At 39.1% G+C, this 18,071-nt stretch overlaps 2 protein-coding genes across 2 annotated transcripts; both read right to left on the bottom strand.

Moving 5' to 3' along the window:
* Window positions 1–1,825: 1,825 nt before the first annotated feature.
* Window positions 1,826–4,564, bottom strand: LOC128606487 (beta-1,4-galactosyltransferase galt-1-like). Its single transcript, XM_053622641.1, has 2 exons — window positions 3,910–4,564; window positions 1,826–3,601 (listed from the first exon to the last, which is right to left on the bottom strand). The coding sequence occupies exons 1-2, from the start codon at window positions 3,936–3,938 to the stop codon at window positions 2,269–2,271; spliced, it is 1,362 nt and encodes a 453-aa protein (XP_053478616.1). The 5' UTR covers window positions 3,939–4,564; the 3' UTR covers window positions 1,826–2,268.
* Window positions 4,565–6,133: 1,569 nt separating this feature from the next.
* Window positions 6,134–17,965, bottom strand: LOC128607187 (uncharacterized). The gene is made up of 4 exons (XM_053623879.1): window positions 17,886–17,965; window positions 17,610–17,684; window positions 13,378–13,458; window positions 6,134–8,064 (listed from the first exon to the last, which is right to left on the bottom strand). The coding sequence occupies exons 1-4, from the start codon at window positions 17,963–17,965 to the stop codon at window positions 6,711–6,713; spliced, it is 1,590 nt and encodes a 529-aa protein (XP_053479854.1). The 3' UTR covers window positions 6,134–6,710.
* Between the last annotated feature and the right edge of the window lie 106 nt (window positions 17,966–18,071).

Below are 18,071 nucleotides of genomic sequence, written 5' to 3'. Positions count from 1 at the left end.
CTAATATAAAGTTTAGATTTCAGCATTTGTTTCTGTATTCACTGATAATTGAGGCTCTGTGAAACTGAGTACTGTATATGTCGGGAATAAAACACTTGTGGGTGTGCTGTTAGAGGAAAATAATCATGTAATGCAGCCTGACATGATGCATAGTTACCGTTACCACTCAAACGTGATTATTTTCCAAATCACAGCACATCCCGAGGTGTTTTGTCCCTCGTATATATATATATATATATATATATATATATATATATATATATATATATATATATATATATATATATATATATATATATATAACGAAGCGATTAAAAACTTTTTATTAAATAAAGAACACATCCATGAAACAAGTTCATTCCTGATATGCCTTACATTGTAAACAGTTATTTTCTCAACATCCTCTCTTTTTCTCTCCCTTGAAGTTAATAAGACAAAAAAAAAATGCAGTTTGTCATGCTACTGATAAACCAGAACGTCCTCTGACAAAAGCACTGACACCAGAGACTCGATCCTCCTTAAAGAAGACTTCATATCAACAGTGCTGGTTATCTTTGTTAAATAACAACACATTTCGAATCCATCTTAGATTAGGTGGAGTGTCCGTTGCTGGCCCAAATTTAGCCTATTACCCAAAGACACTTAAAATTCAACATAGAAGCAAATACTCATATCTGTGAACCCAGTTGGAGATAGAAAAAAAGACACCAGTATTTATACTGTATTTACACAGTAGACAACCAATATATTTCAGAAAGACTATGATATCAATACCAATAGGGTTAAAAAAGAGCTCATCTACATTACCATTATGTTTTGAAAGAGGCTTATCAAATTTACCATTATGTTTTGAAAGAGGACTTTCTGGATACCATTAGGATCAAAAGTGGGAGAGAGACGAAACAATTTAGAGAGACCTTGGTCTCACTCTTATCTCGCGGGGGCAGCTTGACTCAGCTACCCTTATAAATGGCTCCTCATGGTTTTCTCTTAAAATTAAGGCCTACGTCGTCTGAGACCAGAATCTTCACAATCTGAATTATGAGTGTTTCTTTTACATTTTTCTGTATTTCTGGTTTATAATTTACTTTCATATTTGCTCTATATCTCTATTTTATATATAGTTATACTGCTTGCAAATGGTTTACTGTACATCCTACTTCATAATATCATTATATTACCCGTCTAATATCCTACATATCCTACTACTCTTTATATTACCCTTATAATATCTTAATACTCCTTTTTATCATTCTTATAAAGTTATAATGTTATGTGTGTGTGTGTGAGAAAGAGAGACAGAGAGAGTGTGTGTGTGCGTGTTATGTCTGCATGCCTGCCCTTGACTGTACGAGAGTGTGTGTGTGTGTGTGTGTGTGTGTGTGTTTGCACTCCTCAGCTCTTATACTTCTTTGTGACTAATAAACCATAGTGTGTTACTCTTAAAAGATCTTAAAGTGTGAATCCAATTCGTCAATATCCGCCTAATACCGCTTCTGTGTGTCTAGGTGCCCGTCGTCATTTTTCCTTCTCTCCTTTACTGGAGGGGCTGGATTTGGATCTGAACACTCTCTATCAGCTCGCGCATCTCACTGCTGACCATGGTGCTACTTAACATTCTTCGCAGCACCCCCTCTGGAAATGGAAATGCGGGGTTCCCCCCCTCTCAGATACAGAATCCACCCCGTGAATGTGTGTATTGACGCCTCTACACAGACAGACCCTCCCTCCAGCTTTCAGTCTGAGGATGATGTCACCTTCTCTGATCTGGGCTCTGACCATTCTTCCCTCTTCTCACCTGTCAGTCCACCGTACTCTCAGTGGTCTCCTTATTTCACCTTTGCTGACTATCCCATGTCCCCAGGACACACCCCATTTTCTTCCCCCTACCGCTCTCCTCAAGATTACGCACCCACCAGTCCTGTGAATTTTCAAAAAAATTACATATTACTCATACTAGGTCTCCCTCATGTTTATTTCATGTCATTTTTATCCACAACACCGTCATACAAGTCCTACAAGTCCATACAAGTTAAATGTGAATTAACTTTTACTATAGAAATTATAAAGTATCTGATGAGCACATTATTATAAACCTTTTGCCTAGGAGTCAGCACTATTGTTGAAGAAAATAAATCAACACCTTTTGACCAATCAGAATCAAGAATTCAACATCACTGTACCTTAAGCAAATATGCTAAATACAGATATAAATTGCCCCACTGACAACAATTCTGATTAAGCACAGATCATACATGTACATAGACTTCAGTAGATGTCTAGTGCCTGCTGAAGCACTTTAGAAACAGCAGGGATCAGCCTGTCTGCGAAGTCTCTGAGACGTGCGTCTCGTACGATGGAACGTTTTGTTAAGTTTTCACCCGAAATGTTCCTCACGTGGTAAAGGTGTGCGATCGCAGGGTCCACCCTGATGCTATCATTCACAGACTGCAGAAATCCATGCACTGTAGTACTAAAGACTAAGCGAGGATTTACGATCACTTTAAAATTATTGAACTCTTCAGGGTCATTGCTTAACCTATAGACATGTTCTAAGATGTTGACTCCCGTAACCTTCTTCCATGAGGCTGGTGAATACTCTGGCTTCAAATCTGTGATAGAGAGCGGGAAAAAATATGCCTCAAATTCAAAGCCCAGCTTGCGATTGTATTTCCTCTCCAATTCAGGTAGGAGTTCTGGCCAGGTTTTGTTGTTAATAGGCAGAATGAATTCATCCAAGTCTTGCAGAGCTACATAGCGACTCTGGTACATGTAACGATACACACAATCATTGAGCGCCGCAATTTGCCCAAAGTAATGCAGCTCTCCTGATGACAGCGTCTTATTCCAGCCTCTGGACACATTAACGTAGGACGCTACATGCCAGGGGATGAGTTCTACAAAGTTCTGCCTGACGTAGTAATCCAGGACCTTCTGCGTATCAGGATGGCAGCTGGTTTTGTAAATAGCTACCTTCTGGACTCCGAGTATCTTGAACATCTCCATGGCCTGCACAAGCTCCAGGACATTATTATAATCATACATGACAGAAATGCAGACTGTAAACTCATAAGGAAAGACTTCCTGCTTCTGCTGATTCCTAACAGGTTGGAAGGCGTGGATGTCTTGAGAGTATCTATCCTTTTTATGTGATCGCGAAGTGATAGCCAGATGTCTCGGTGATGTACAGTTTTCTGGTAATCGGCAGGTAATATCAGCCGTGCCGTATTCAAACCCAAAGTGGTCAGAGTGAATGCTGTAATTCGCAGGTATGGACACATTTTTACCGTTGCAGCACAGAAAGCAGTGATACTTTGTGCTTTCATTGCGAAGTACTATAGCAATCGTACGTATATTTTTCTCCTCTTGACGGTGCTCTACGTAGGAGCCAACCAGATATGTTTTAAGATTGCTGACTTTAATGATCGGATCATTTTGCACTGGCACGCCGCATGCCGTCAGCCTTCTTCTCCAGTGAGGGTAAGAAACAATAGGCTTGTAATTCTTGAAGTTAATTACTCCAGTGAGGAAGATGGGCACAATAAGGATGAGAGGGAATACAAGGATCCTTGGAAAAACAAACATCTTTGAAAATACTGCCCTGTGAAGTATCAACAAGAAATTCAGTAATTGGAACTGAGTAGAACCGGTGCACTTTATTTGCAGCATGGTAAAAAAAAAATCTCTCCTAATTAATCCCATGCTAAAACATGTTTTTTCCCCCATTTTTCATGTATTTTCACACATATGAACTTCGGTTCATTTCAAGCCAGCAATTAACTAGAATTATTTAAAATGTCTAGAAATGGATTAAGTACATAAGACAATAAATAAATATATACATTTTGGCATTTATGTACATTTGGATTTAAATATAAGCAATTATAAATAGCTTTTTTAGCCCAATACCTGTGGCAAGCTGCAGTCAGATTGCCCATCTGTCCAGTGTCAACCTCCCACAGCACTCACACGCATACGCACACGCGCACTCTGTTTCTGTGTCTCCGAGGGCGGATGTTAAACGAATGTTGACGAATCCTTACACACACACACCTTTACTCACCTTCTTGATTTTCATTGAAAGGGGCTGAGACAATGGGCCTCATTTATCAAGCTGGATACAAATGGATTTGTTTGCTCGCAGGAACCTTTACACAAGAAATTTTGTGTTCTTTAAAATCCTGTAACTTCAGAAAAACATCCATATTCTACTCATGCACCGGAGTGTGTTGAAATTTACACATGAAAAGACAAACCTCTATTGACTCTTATCGACTTCAAATCATGTAACTTGCAAAGATTACTGTGTGTGTATATATGTGTGTGTGTGTGTGTGTGTGCAAAAGTTTGTATCACTGCGTAGTGGGGAAGTCAGTTATCTTCCCTAATAATTGTATTGTGGTTGTAAGCCAATTAGCTGTCACCCTTATGATATAAAAGCGGAAGGATCTGTCTCTCAGACGTGCGTCATCGTTAATGTCACGATTACGTCACAAACGCAGTATTGCTGCCCCTTCCGGCATCAGATGTGGATCATTCTACATGACAAGATATATGCATTAGAACATGGATGGGATTTGGAATGGATTTTAGGGATTCACTCAGGAAACACAGAGGCCACGGCCAAAGAGCTGCAGTCCGGCTCCGGTCACCAGTGAACATATAGTGAATGACACCCCGATGGTGACGCTGAGATAGGAGCTACACCGGGATTTTGCTCAATTGTAACAAAAAGTGAGTGTGTTTCATTATTATTATTATTATTATTATTATTATTATTATTATTTTGCTTTAAAAGCACTAAGGCCATAAACTAAGCTTGTGCTTTTGCCACAGGTAGATTGCCGAGCACACACTGCTTCTTTATACATAACTATATATCATTCAATAGAAAAGTGAGAGACCTTCTAAAAATCTTCCACAGTATCATGGATATGTAGTATTTAAAAATATTTTAAGTGGTATGCATTAATGCTCTGATATAGGTTTTAAGTTATAGGGTTCTTTTTCATTATTGATCTTACTTTTTACTGTATTGGCAATAGATTGAACAAGAAACAGGCAGGTTGGCAAGGCAGGACAGGAACATACCAATAACAACAGAATAGAATAGAATAAAGTAGTGTGTGATTATACAAATATATATTATATAATGTGTGCTATGTATATGCAATACAATGTACACTAAATACAATTTCCATCCATCCATCCATCCACCCACCCTCTACCACTTTATCCTTTACAGGGTCATGGGGAAACCTGTAGCCTATCCCAGGGAGCATCGCTCACAAGGTGGGGTACACCCTGGACAGGGTGCCAATCCATCACAGGGCACACAAACCCATTCATACAATACGGACACTTTGGACATGCCAATCAGCCTACCATGCATTTCTTTGGACTGGGGGAGGAAACCGGAGTACCCCGAGGAAACCCCCGCAGCACAGGGAGAACATGCAAACTCCGCACACATAGGGCCACAGTGAGAATCGAACCCCTGACCCTGGAGGTGTGAGGTGAACGTGAGGTGAATGTGCTAACCACTAAGCCACCGTGCGCCTAAATACAATTTGCAAAATTTAAATAATACAGTGCAATATACAATATAACATGCAAGTACAGAATCTTAAATTGCATATTAAGCCAATTAAGAGCAAGAAGAGATGAAATCCACCAATTAGGCCAAGGTCAGAAACAATGAATACCCTTGATATTCTGTCCCCCCCCATCTGAAATGATGGCTACGCCCCTGTCTTCTCCCTTGTACTTCCTCCAAGATTTAAATAGACCATCACAGGACTAAAACTGACCAGACATCCAAATAATAGGTGGTCAGCCAATAAAAGGGCAAAAGCTTCAGCAGAAATGTTTAGTACAACAGAAATGTCCAGCAGAAATGTTCAGTTCAGCAGAAATGTTCAACAGATATACTCAGCAGAAATGTTCAGCAGAAATGTTCAGCAGAAATGTCCAGCAGAAATGTCCAGCAGAAATGTCCAGCAGAAATGCTTAGTTCAGCAGAAATGTTCAGCAGAAATGTTTAGTTCAGCAGAAATGTTATGTTCAGCAGAAATGTTATGTTCAACAGATATGTTCAACAGATATGTTCAGCAGAAATGTACAGCAGAAATGTACAGCAGAAATGTTCAATAAAAATGAAACTGGAAAAAACGGGCAAAAGCTGGGGGTGCCTAATAAACTGGCAATTAAGTTTATGTACTGTTTATGTATTGTTTATGTATGTTACTGTCATAGGTTGTTCTTACCTTCTACGTTGCTGAATAGTTGCGTAAATCTTTGCATTTTAATCATCTTACCATTCAATGACAGAATTTCTGTCAGATACTGAATTAGTATATAGCTTAATAGTGTTTTACACTTCACAGGAAGTTGTGTGCATATCATGCTTTATGTACAGGCATCACAGGATTCAAGAAGACTACAAACTGAACAGAGTTTCACATATTTAACTGATAATTCATATATTTAAAAGCATTTTATTTGTCTATAAAAACTGCAGTAAATATTACAAGAAAGTCCTGTCTTATGACATTCAGCTAATCATTGTTCCAGCTAAATTTATTAGAATGCATTTGGAAGTTTTAGACAGTGTCATGAAATGTTTATATAAAATTTCTTGATCATATATATATATATATTAATTATTTTCACACATTTTCTGGTTTAACACAGATTAGTTATGCATTTTATTAAATGCCCAGTGCTTGTCGAAGAACTTCAGAAACAGCCGGGATCAGACTGTCCGCATAGTCCCTCAGATGTGTGTCCTGTATTTGGGAACGTGTTACCCAGATTTCTCTTGGAATGGATCTCATGTGATACATGCGGGCAATGTGAGGGTCCACTCTGACACTATTCCTCACAGTCTGCAAAAATCCGTGGACTGTAGTCTGAAACACTAGGCGAGGATTAACAATCACTTTGAAGTTATTGAATTTCGTTGGATCATTGCTTATTCTAATGATATGTTGTAAAATGTTTACTCCCGTAACCTTCTTCCAGGAGTCTGGAGAATACTTAGGGCTTGAATCCGTGATTGAAAGAGGAAAATAATTATTCTCAAATTCAAAGCCACCAATCTGATTGTATTTCCTCTCCAGTTCAGGCAGGAGCTCTGTCCAGTTTTTTAAATTCATAGGTAGAATAATTTCATCCAAGTCTTGCAGAGCTACATAGCGAGTCTGGTACATGTAACGATACACACAATCATTGAGTGCCGGAATTTGGCCGTAGTAATGCAGCTCTCCTGGTGAAACCGATTTCTGCCAGCCTCTGGACACCTTGATGTAAGAATTTACTTTCCAGGGGATAAGTTCCACAAAGTTCTGCTTGATGTAGTAATCCAGGACCTTCTGTGTTTTGGGAAGGCAACTGGTTTTGTAAATAGCTACCTTCTGGACTCCGAGTATCTTGAACATCTCCATGGCCTGCACAAGCTCCAGGACATTGTCATAATCATACATGACAGAAATGCAGACTGTAAACTCATAAGGAAAGACTTCCTGCTTCTGCTGATTCCTAACAGGTTGGAAGGTGTGAATGTCCTGTGAGGATCCATCCTTATTAGATGATCGGGAAGTGATTGCCACATGTGTCGGTGTTTCACAGTCTTCTGGTAATTGGCAGGTAATATCAGCCGTACCGTATTCAAACCCAAAGTGGTCAGAGTGAATGTTGTACATAGCGGGTACGGATGTGGTCTGTCCGTTGCAGCACAGCAAGCAGTTATAATTTGTAGTTTCACTACGAAGCACTATAGCGATTGTCTTTATCATTTTCACCTCCTGACGGTGCTCTATGTAGGAGCCGACCAGATATGTATTAAGATTGTTGACTTTAATGATTGGATCATTTTGCACTGGCACACCACATGACATTGAGGGTGACGGCTTCTTTTTTGGGAGAGGGTACAAAACAATAGGCTTGTAATTATTAACATTTTCTCTAGTGAGCCACTGGATGAAGTAGAGAAACACAAAAATAATGAGCGGGATGAAGAGTGTCCTTAAAAAAGCAAACTGCTTTGAAGAAACTGGTTCTGACCTGTGAAGTATGGAAATGAAAACAATTATCAAACTATCAAGCTCAAATGATTGGCTTCAGACTGAAAGGAAAAAAAATAATAATTCTGCTTTTTCAATCAGATTTTAAACACACTGGCATTTGCAATTTCATTATTAGGGGTACCTCTCGATTTGCAAAAACAAAAATTTGACCAAAACCAATCAATCAGAGTCAGATTATTCAAGGAGAGTACCTGGGACTGGAGTAATGACAGGGTGGCCTAGCTCCTTTCTTTATTTACTTTTTCTTAAGTTTTTGTTGTTGCCTTTGCCAAATATGTTCATCCATGTTAATTGTAGACTATATTAATATTAAAACTTTCACTACTCAGTGGATGTCAAGAGGTTCAGGTCAACATGGTCAAACATCACAGTGGGGGAAAAATGTGGGCTGGTTGGAGTATGTCAGAACATGTTGGGATCTCCTGGGATTTTCACATACAACAGCCTCTAGAACATAGAATGGTGCGAAAGCAAAAAAAAAAAAAAAAAAAAAAAGTGGAAGTGGAAATACTTGATGTGAACACCTGGGATTTTCTTTTATCAATACCATGCCTAAGTATGCTACAAATAAGTAACGTTTTAAACATGTTTAAAAATGAAAGTAAAGGTCGAAACCAATGAAAATATGTATCGCAAACTAGCAAAGGTGTCATTAAAATGATTTTTGGTCAGTTCTGGCAAAAGGGTAAGTTACAACCCATGGCAAAAATTATGGAATCACCGCAGTTAGAGGATGCTCGCCCGGGTTTTTTGCGTCGTAGCTGAACATTCTGGCATTGTGAAACAAGTTAAATTAAATAATTTTAATTAATGGCATACTTTTTTCCCCATATCAAGTAGAGGGAAAAAATTATGGATTCACTCAGTGTGGAGAAAAAAAATATGGAATCACCTTGTAATTTGCCAACAAATTACAAATACTAAAACAAATGATTAAACAAATAATAGCACATGTATAAAAATGCAAATTAGTCCGACTTAAAAGAGAGTGCATACAGACCTTCACCTTGGACTTTTTGAAAGGAAACATAGCCCCACGTGAGTCATCAATTGAAACAATGGAAAGGATTACAAAAAACTCCTCCAGGAAGCAAATCCGCCACAGAGTGTGGAAAAAGATGTTGGTTGTTCCCATCAGCTTTGTTTAAAATTTGGTGCAAGTACAAACAAAATGGGAAGATTATAAAAGGAATACGTACGGGAATACCGAGGAAGACATCAAAGCATCAGGATAGAAAACTCAAAGCAATATGCCTTGAAAATAGAAAATGCATAACAAAACAAATGAAAAACAAATGGGAAGAAAAAGGAGAAATAGGCTGAAAGACATGGGATTTACGTATAGAAAAGCCAAACAAAAACCAGCACTAACACCTAAACAGAAGAAAACCAGGTTACAGTGGGTTAATGAGAAGCATTCATGGAGTGTGGATGATTGGATGAAAGTGATATTCAGTGATGAATCTGCATTGACCAAGGAGATGATGCTGGAACTTTTGTCTGGTGCCGTTCTAATGAAACATATAAAGATGACTGCCTGAAGAACATGATCAAATTTCCCCACTCATTTATGATATGGTGTTGCATGTCAGGTAAAAGACCACTGGACACCTCAACAGTCAATGTACAGGTGCACGTTGAAATTTTGGACACTTCTCATTCCATGGATAGAAAACAGGTTTGGTGATGATGAAGTCATTGCTCAGGATGATAATGCATCTTGCCACAGGGCAAAAAGTGTTAAAGCTTTTCTTTAGGAAAGGCAGGTGAACTCAGTGACATGGCCAGGAAACAGTCCGGATCTCAATCTGAAAATTTATGGAGGAAATGTAAAAAAAAAATTGGTCCATGGCAAGGCTCCATCCTGCAAAGTTGATCTGTCGACCGCTAATCGAGAAAGTTGGAACCAGCTTGATGGAGAATGTTTTTCATTAGTGAAGTCTATGCCTCAAAAAATTCAGGCCATCATAAAAGCCAGAGGAAGAGCAACAAAGTGCTAACTGTGATTTTTTTTGTTGATGATTCCATAATTTTTTTCCTCTACATGATCTGGAAAAAAATATGCTATTAATTACAACAATTTAACTAAATTTGATTGAGGGTATGTTTCATGAAGGCAGAATGTTCAGCTATTAAACAAAAATATTTTTGTGTCATATCTGTGATTTGTTACGAAGTAAAAAACCCGGGTGAACGTCCTCTACATGTGGTGATTCCATAACTTTTGCCAGGGGCTGTTTTTTTGCCAGGGGTTCTTTTTTTTATAATACAGTCCCCTCTGAAACTATTGGAATGGTAAAGTCAATTCATTTGCTTTTGATGTAGACTAAAGATATTTGCGTTTGAGATCAAAAGAATATGAGAAGAGAGTTAAGAGGTTCAGATTTTATATGTAGATGTGTTAAATGACATAGTACTTAGCACATTGTAGGCGAGCAAAAATACTGGATCATGTGACACGTGTTTCTTGTCACCCAGGTGTGTCCTGTTAGATTGATTGTTTAAACAATAAATAGCTCTGATTATCTACTCTCGGTTTTAGCCTTCAGTTTGGCATGGCAAAGCATCTCAAGGGAGTAAACCTAGCATTTGGTGATATTCATAGGTTCCAGACTTCAGGCTGTATTAAGTATTAAAAATAAGCCTTATATTTATAATTGTTAGTTTGTCCAATTACTTTTGAGCCTGTGAAAATGGAGGAACTCTTTTTTAAAAAATGTCTGTAATTCCTAAAGAGTTAATGCATTTTTGAATACTTTGAATTAAAGCTGAAAGTCTACACTTCAATCGCATCCTGATTGCTTCATTTCAAACCCATTGCAACATGTTTTAGGTCATTATCCATCTGTACTGTGATGTGCCGTCCTATCAGTTTTGCAGCATTAGACTGAATCTGAGCAGAAATTATAGCTCTATATGCTTCAGAATTCATCCTGATACACTTCTATCAGCAGCCACTCAACTCCAGACCTTTTATCTCCTTAATTTTTCATGAAATAAAGAGGAAATAGGCCACAACTGACCTTGTAACTGCTAATCAGTCAATTGTCCAACTACTTTTGAGCCTGCGAAAATGTAGGGACTGTAATTCCTGAATGGTTAATGCAATATTTTCGTTACACCCCTTAAATTAAAGCTGAAACTCTACACTTCAATCACATCCTGCTTGACTGCATTGCTTCATTTCAAATCCATTTTGGTGGTATACAGAGACAAAAATATGAAAATTGTGTCACTGTCCAAATACTTATGGACCTGACCGTATAGCATGTGTTAGGTATTTTGGATTATTTATGGTAAGAAATATCCCAATATATTGGAATTCACCCTACATAACCAGTCCATACAGGATTTCTCTGGGTTTTCTTTTTGTGTTTCAGTCAAAAATGCTTGACTTTGCTGTGGCTTTTTTTCAAAATTTGTGATATAATTTGCATGTTTTTGTGATTTTGTTTTGTAGAAAACTACTTGAATTGAAGAAATTACAATTGCACAAAACTGTTTTGCATGGTCTATATTTATATAAACTTGAAACAAAAACAAAACTATATCATAGATGGTTACAGTGAGGGAAAAAAGTATTTGATCCCCTGCTGATTTTGTACGTTTGCCCACTGACAGAGAAATGATCATTTTATAATTTTAATGGTAGATTTATTTGAACAGTGAGAGACAGAATAACAACAAGAAAATCCAGAAAAACGCATGCCAAAGATGTTATAAATTGATTTGCATTTTAATGAGGGAAATAAGTATTTGACCCCCTCTCAATCAGAAAGATTTCTGGCTCCCAGGTGTCTTTTATACAGGTAACGAGCTGAGATTAGGAGCACACTCTTAAAGGGAGTGCTCCTAATCTCAGCTTGTTACCTGTATAAAAGACACCTGTCCACAGCAGCAATCAATCAATCAGATTCCAAACTCTCCACCATGGCCAAGACCAAAGAGCTCTCCAAGGATGTCAGGGACAAGATTGTAGACCTACACAAGTCTGGAATGGGCTACAAGACCATTGCCAAGCAGCTTGGTGAGAAGGTGACAACAGTTGGTGCGATTATTCGCAAATGGAAGAAACACAAAAGAACTGTCAATCTCCCAAGGCCTGGGGCTCCATGGAAGATCTCACCTCGTGGAGTTGCAATGATCATGAGAACAGTGAGGAATCAGCCCAGAACTACACGGGAGGATCTTGTCAATGATCTCAAGGCAGCTGGGACCATAGTCACCAAGAAAGCAATTGGAAACACACTATGCCGTGAAGGACTGAAATCCTGCAGCGCCCGCAAGGTCCCCCTGCTCAAGAAAGCACATATACATGCCTGTCTGAAGTTTGCCAATGAACATCTGAATGATTCAGAGGACAACTGGGTGAAAGTGTTGTGGTCAGATGAGACCAAAATGGAGCTCTTTGGCATCAACTCAACTCGCCGTGTTTGGAGGAGGAGGAATGCTGCCTATGACCCCAAGAACACCATCCCCACCGTCAAACATGGAGGTGGAAACATTATGCTTTGGGATGTTTTTCTGCTAATGGGACAGGACAACTTCACCGCATCAAAGGGACGATGGACGGGGCCATGTACCGTCAAATCTTGGGTGAGAACCTCCTTCCCTCAGCCAGGCATTGAAAATGGGTCGTGGATGGGTATTCCAGCATGACAATGACCCGAAACACACGGCCAAGGCAACAAAGGAGTGGCTCAAGAAGAAGCACATTAAGGTCCTGGAGTGGCCTAGCCAGTCTCCAGACCTTAATCCCATAGAAAATCTGTGGAGGGAGCTGAAGGTTCGAGTTGCCAAACATCAGCCTCAAAACCTTAATGACTTGGAGAAGATCTGTAAAGAGGAGTGGGACAAAATCCCTCCTGAGATGTGTGCAAACCTGGTGGCCAACTACAAGAAACGTCTGACCTCTGTGATTGCCAACAAGGGTTTTGCCACCAAGTACTAAGTCATGTTTTGCAGAGGGGTCAAATACATATTTCCCTCATTAAAATGCAAATCAATTTATAACATTTTTGACATGCGTTTTTCTGGAATTTTTTTTGTTGTTATTCTGTCTCTCACTGTTCAAATAAATCTACCATTAAAATTATAGGCTGATCATTTCTTTGTCAGTGGGCAAACGTACAAAATCAGCAGGGGATCAAATACTTTTTTCCCTCACTGTAGAAACTTGCACATAAACTAATACATGCACAGAAATGTATATAAATATTAGTGTGTTAGTAAGCTGATCAAATAGAAAACTTGGAGATAGCAATCTTAAAATGCTTCAAAAGCCCGATACCTGCTGAGAGCATCCGCGTGTGTGCCCATCTTTTCCTGTTCTAGCCTGTGAATGGGCGTGACACATAGATGTGTCCAATCACTATTTTATAAGAAAGAAAAAAAATTATAAAAATATAGAAGCTGACCCAAACAATTTACAAAAATACCTTATCAGTCATATATATATATATATATATATATATATATATATAGCTGATAATCTAAAATCATAATTGTGGCATTAAATTAAATAAAGTAAATATTAGGCACCTGTTATCCAGCAGCTTGCAAGAAATCGTGTCTTGGCTTCTTTTACTTATAACGGTAACCAACCATATAAGCTATATATGGCTCAGGTCTTATTTGACTGATCGTTATCAATTCATAGATGTAACTGGCGACTTCTCCACACATACCGAGGTTAAATTTGGTGTTCCACGAGGTTCTGTTTTAGGCCCACTGCTTTTTACTTTATATATGCTACCTCTAGGTCAAATTATTCGTAAACATGGAATTAGCTTCCACTGCTATGCTGATGATACACAGCTGTATATTTCAGCGAAGCCAGAGGACAGACAGCAGCTTAATAAAGTTGAGGAATGTGTAAAAGACATTAGACGGTGGATGCTTATTAACTTCCTCTTACTTAATTCTGATGAGACAGAAGTACTTGTACTAGGACCACATGTAGCTAGAAGTAATTTCTGATTACACAGTAATGCTGGATGGTCTTTCCGTTTCGTCATGTGCAGCAGTAAAAGACCTTGGAGTGATTATTGACTCCAGTCTATCATTTGATGCTCATGTAGATAATATTACCAGGATAGCCTTCTTTCATCTCAGAAATATTTCTAAGATAAGAAATATATTGTCACTACATGATGCAGAAATATTAGTTCATGCTTTCGTCACCTCTAGACTAAATTATTGTAATGCCTTACTGTCTGGATGTTCCAGTAGGAGCATAAACAAACTCCAGTTAGTCCAGAATGCAGCTGTTAGAGTCCTAACTAGAACCAGAAGATACGACCACATCACCCCGATCTTATCAACACTGCATTGGCTCCCAGTGAAATCTCGCATTGATTATAAAATACTATTATTGACCTATAAAGCACTAAACGGTCTCACGCCACAGTATCTAAGCAAACTTTTGGTTTTCTATGATCCGCCATGCCTACTTAGATAAAAAGGTGCAGGCTATTTGTCGGTACCTCAAATAGCGAAGGCTACAGCAGGGAGAAGAGCTTTCTCTTATAGAGCCCCACAGTTAGGGAACGGTCTTCCAATTAGTGTTTGGGCTTAAAACGTATTTGTTTACTCAAGCTTACCATGAGTAGACTTTCTTTTATGCAAAGCACAGTCTTACCTAACAATCTCTCCCTCTCTCCTTCTGTCGAGCCACACAAGATTTTATGGAGATGCTAGTGATCCTGATTCTTTCTGCTCTCCGGACCTGTCTGATCCATTCGGATGCCCTATCTCTGGATGGAACTCTCATCTACTCCAATTCCACATGGACATTCTCACTGTGTTTGCTGGGACTACGGTTGCTACTATGGCCTTGGGTCTGCAATTACAAGATGCAGTTTGCACTCAGGTCTCCTTTGAACAGTGGACTAGTTCAACAAACATACTTCATATTAAACCATGATGAACTTTCCTTTACTTTCACACTATCCGTTGTTACCCAGATGACAATGGGTTCCCTTCTGAATCTAGTTCCTCTCAAGGTTTCTTCCTCTTAACATCTTAAGGAGTTTTTCCTCGCCACCGTCGCAACCGGCTCGCTCAATTGGGATAAATTCACACATTTAAAATCTGTATTCCTTGTTTATATATTTCTGTAAAGCTTCTTTGAGACAATGACCATTGTAAAAATTGCTATACAAATAAATTGAATTTAATTGAATTGAATTAAACCACCTTGTCCCCAACGTTGAAAACAAATTAGGGAATAATGATGACCTTACCATCTTGCGATAAGAGATGCCCCTAGAGTGTGACCCGAGGCTAGAAACCAGGGACACCTCCAAGTTCTCAGAGCACTTAGGCATTGTCGCGTGACACTGATTACTCTCAGACTTTCAGCCACCACTGAAAGGTCTCATGTGCAACAGGCCAAACGGTATGACGTTGGCTGCTGCTGCCATAAGTCCCAACAGTCTCCGTAGAGACTGGAGGGGATGGCCAGACCTAACTTTATCTTGCTCAATGTTGATAGGATTGCCCTACGCATGTTGGGGACACACATGCCCACATCGACTGTAAAACCTCCCTCCCTCAGAGAAAGAGGTACATGTTCTTTGGCTCCTTTTGTCCAAGAGAGATCTACGCCTTGGGCTAACGTCGGGCTCTACATTGTGCTGACTACTGTGGTGAGCATGCCTCTGAAAGAGGGTGGGGGGTGTCCAGCTATGAACTGGACCCGGAACCCTTTTCAATGGAGGACAGAACCCATGGAGAGACATTTGGCAGTAGTTTCCACGCTGAGACCCGCGGCCACAGAGACTTCGCCAATCTATACCGAGATGGTCTTACATGGTTTGGATGGCAAAACCGGCCCCCTGATTTTGCTGCCGTTGCTGGAGAGAGGTGGCTGGCAACCGCCTCCTCCACCTTCGGCATAGCAAAACAGCCGTACTGTATAATGCTTAATAACCCGACATCATGGAGTTATAAACACGATTTTCCCCAGAAGCATGACACTTCATGATGCACTTCCATTGAGTTCCCTTTGAAAGGGAGCTAGCATGAGGATATGTTTTTGATAGAGAATCTAAAGAACTTCAAGTCTAAATGCTGTAAATGTAATTTTAAAAAACCTCTTGACAATACATTCCATATCTAAAAGTGATAAATGCAATTTTTTCATTCATGTAGAGCTTTACATTAATTAACGTTCCCATGTGTAAATTTTCACACACTTAGGAGCACGAGTAGAAAACAAATGTTTTTTTTCTGAATTTATGGGATTTACATGAATACCAAATTTCTTGTGTAAACCCTCGTACGAATGATTTACGAATAAATACATCCGTATCCATCTTGATAAATTAGGCCCATGTAGCAGGGCTCAGGGGGCTGAAGGACACCACTGGCACTGGGGAATACCATTGCCACAGAGGAGTGTAACTGGTCTGCAATCACGCAATCAGCAAATCATACAGATACAGATCAATGTTACAGATCATGTTCACATCAAACATCATAACGGGGAAAAATGTGATCTCAGTGACTTTTACCGTGGCATGGTTGTTGGTTGGTCAAAAGGGCTGGTTGGAGTATTTCGGAAACTACTGACCTCCAGAGATACTGCACGTACAACAGTCTTGACATTACAGAGAATTGTAGAAAACCAAACAAACCATCTACTGCGCATAGATTCTCAGGAAGGAAATATATTGTTAGTGAGAGAGTATAGATGAGAATGACTGATATGTCACCTTTTTTTTTTTTTTACCATTGTGACATTTGAGCCACAATGTGGGGGGGGGGGGGGGGGGGGGGGGGGTAAAAAAAAACAAAACAAAAAAAAACCCATGAACGAGCAGTGTATACCAAAAGTTGTTTTTTTTTCTCTCACTATGCCCTGGAAAGCCTGTAAAAATAATGACAAAAAACAGGGCTGCTGGTAAAATAAGTATTTAAAAATATATATGTGTGTGTGTGTTTGTTTGTTTATCATATAACTTTATCCAACTCCTGAAGATGTCTTGTGGAACTCTCTGGAAAGCTTACTATATTCTCTCTAATGTGATTGAGTTAAACAAGCTATGTTTCAACACAACATCTACCACAGTAGGCCTACAGAAGAACTTTGCAGTTAAATTGATGTGAGATTGAAACCAGACAGTAACCGAAGTTGTTTACTAGATAGGGCTAAACTTTTACCTATTTGCGTTTAACTTGCCAATAAACATAGAAACAAATAGGTTTTTACCACCAAGACAACTGCTAAATATATACATAAACGTAGCTTTATGTTTAAAACGTTATAATCCTGCCGCATATAATTAGTCCCAGGATAAAACAAGGACTAAATATTTAATAATAACAGCCTCCAATCCGGGATAGACTATTGTAAGGACAGTTATAAACCGCTGAAAACGAAACTAAATCTTATATGGATAGGCACGTATACATGAGCTCATCAATGTAAATATTAGTTTGTTAGTAAGCATTAATGGGGACTGCTCAAATAGAAAACTCGGAGATAGCAATAATTAAAATGCTTTAAAAGCCCAATACCTGCTGGGAATGTGCGCGTCCATCTTCTCTTGTCCTAGTGTGTGTATAGGCGTAACACAGAGACGTGTCCCATCACTTTTTTTCATATGAAAAAAAAAGAAAACAAAACATATATATATTAAGACTGACCCAAACGTTGTTGTTGTTTTTTTTTTGTTTGTTTGTTTTTGTTTTTTTTACTCAAATAAGACATGATAAAAGATCACAATGCATTTATATATAGGCCTATTTAAAAACAACAACTCTACTACTAATAAAATCATTATTGTGGCATACGTAAATATCAGGCACATGTTATACAGCATGGAAAGACCGCGCGTCTTGGCTTGTTTTTCCTTATAACGGCTCCCAACCATACAACAAAGTGTGCTTTTGGCACTGAAAAGAAGTTACGCCCATCAGAGAGAAAGAGAGAGGGGGGGGGGGGGGTGGAGCAGAGGAGAGGAGAGGGGGGAATGGGGA

This window comes from Ictalurus furcatus, chromosome 4 (genome assembly GCF_023375685.1).
Source record: "Ictalurus furcatus strain D&B chromosome 4, Billie_1.0, whole genome shotgun sequence".
Classification (NCBI taxonomy): domain Eukaryota; kingdom Metazoa; phylum Chordata; class Actinopteri; order Siluriformes; family Ictaluridae; genus Ictalurus; species Ictalurus furcatus.
The sequence above is the reverse complement of the archived record's forward strand: the minus strand, read 5'-3'. Positions and strand labels throughout refer to the sequence as shown.

Bases quoted from the DNA above. Each gene is read 5' to 3' on its own strand.
- LOC128606487 (XM_053622641.1), bottom strand. From the start codon at position 3,938: ATGGGCAATCTGACTGCAGCTTGCCACAG. The intron at 3,602-3,909 runs GTATTGGGCTAA...GATACTTCACAG, and splicing joins CTGACTGCAGCTTGCCACAG to GGCAGTATTTTCAAAGATGT.
- LOC128607187 (XM_053623879.1), bottom strand. From the start codon at position 17,965: ATGGTTGGGAGCCGTTATAAGGAAAAACAAGCCAAGACGCGCGGTCTT. The intron at 17,685-17,885 runs GTATGCCACAAT...TATGAAAAAAAG, and splicing joins AACATGTGCCTGATATTTAC to TGATGGGACACGTCTCTGTG. The intron at 13,459-17,609 runs GTATTGGGCTTT...CTTATAAAATAG, and splicing joins GACGCGCACATTCCCAGCAG to TGATTGGACACATCTATGTG.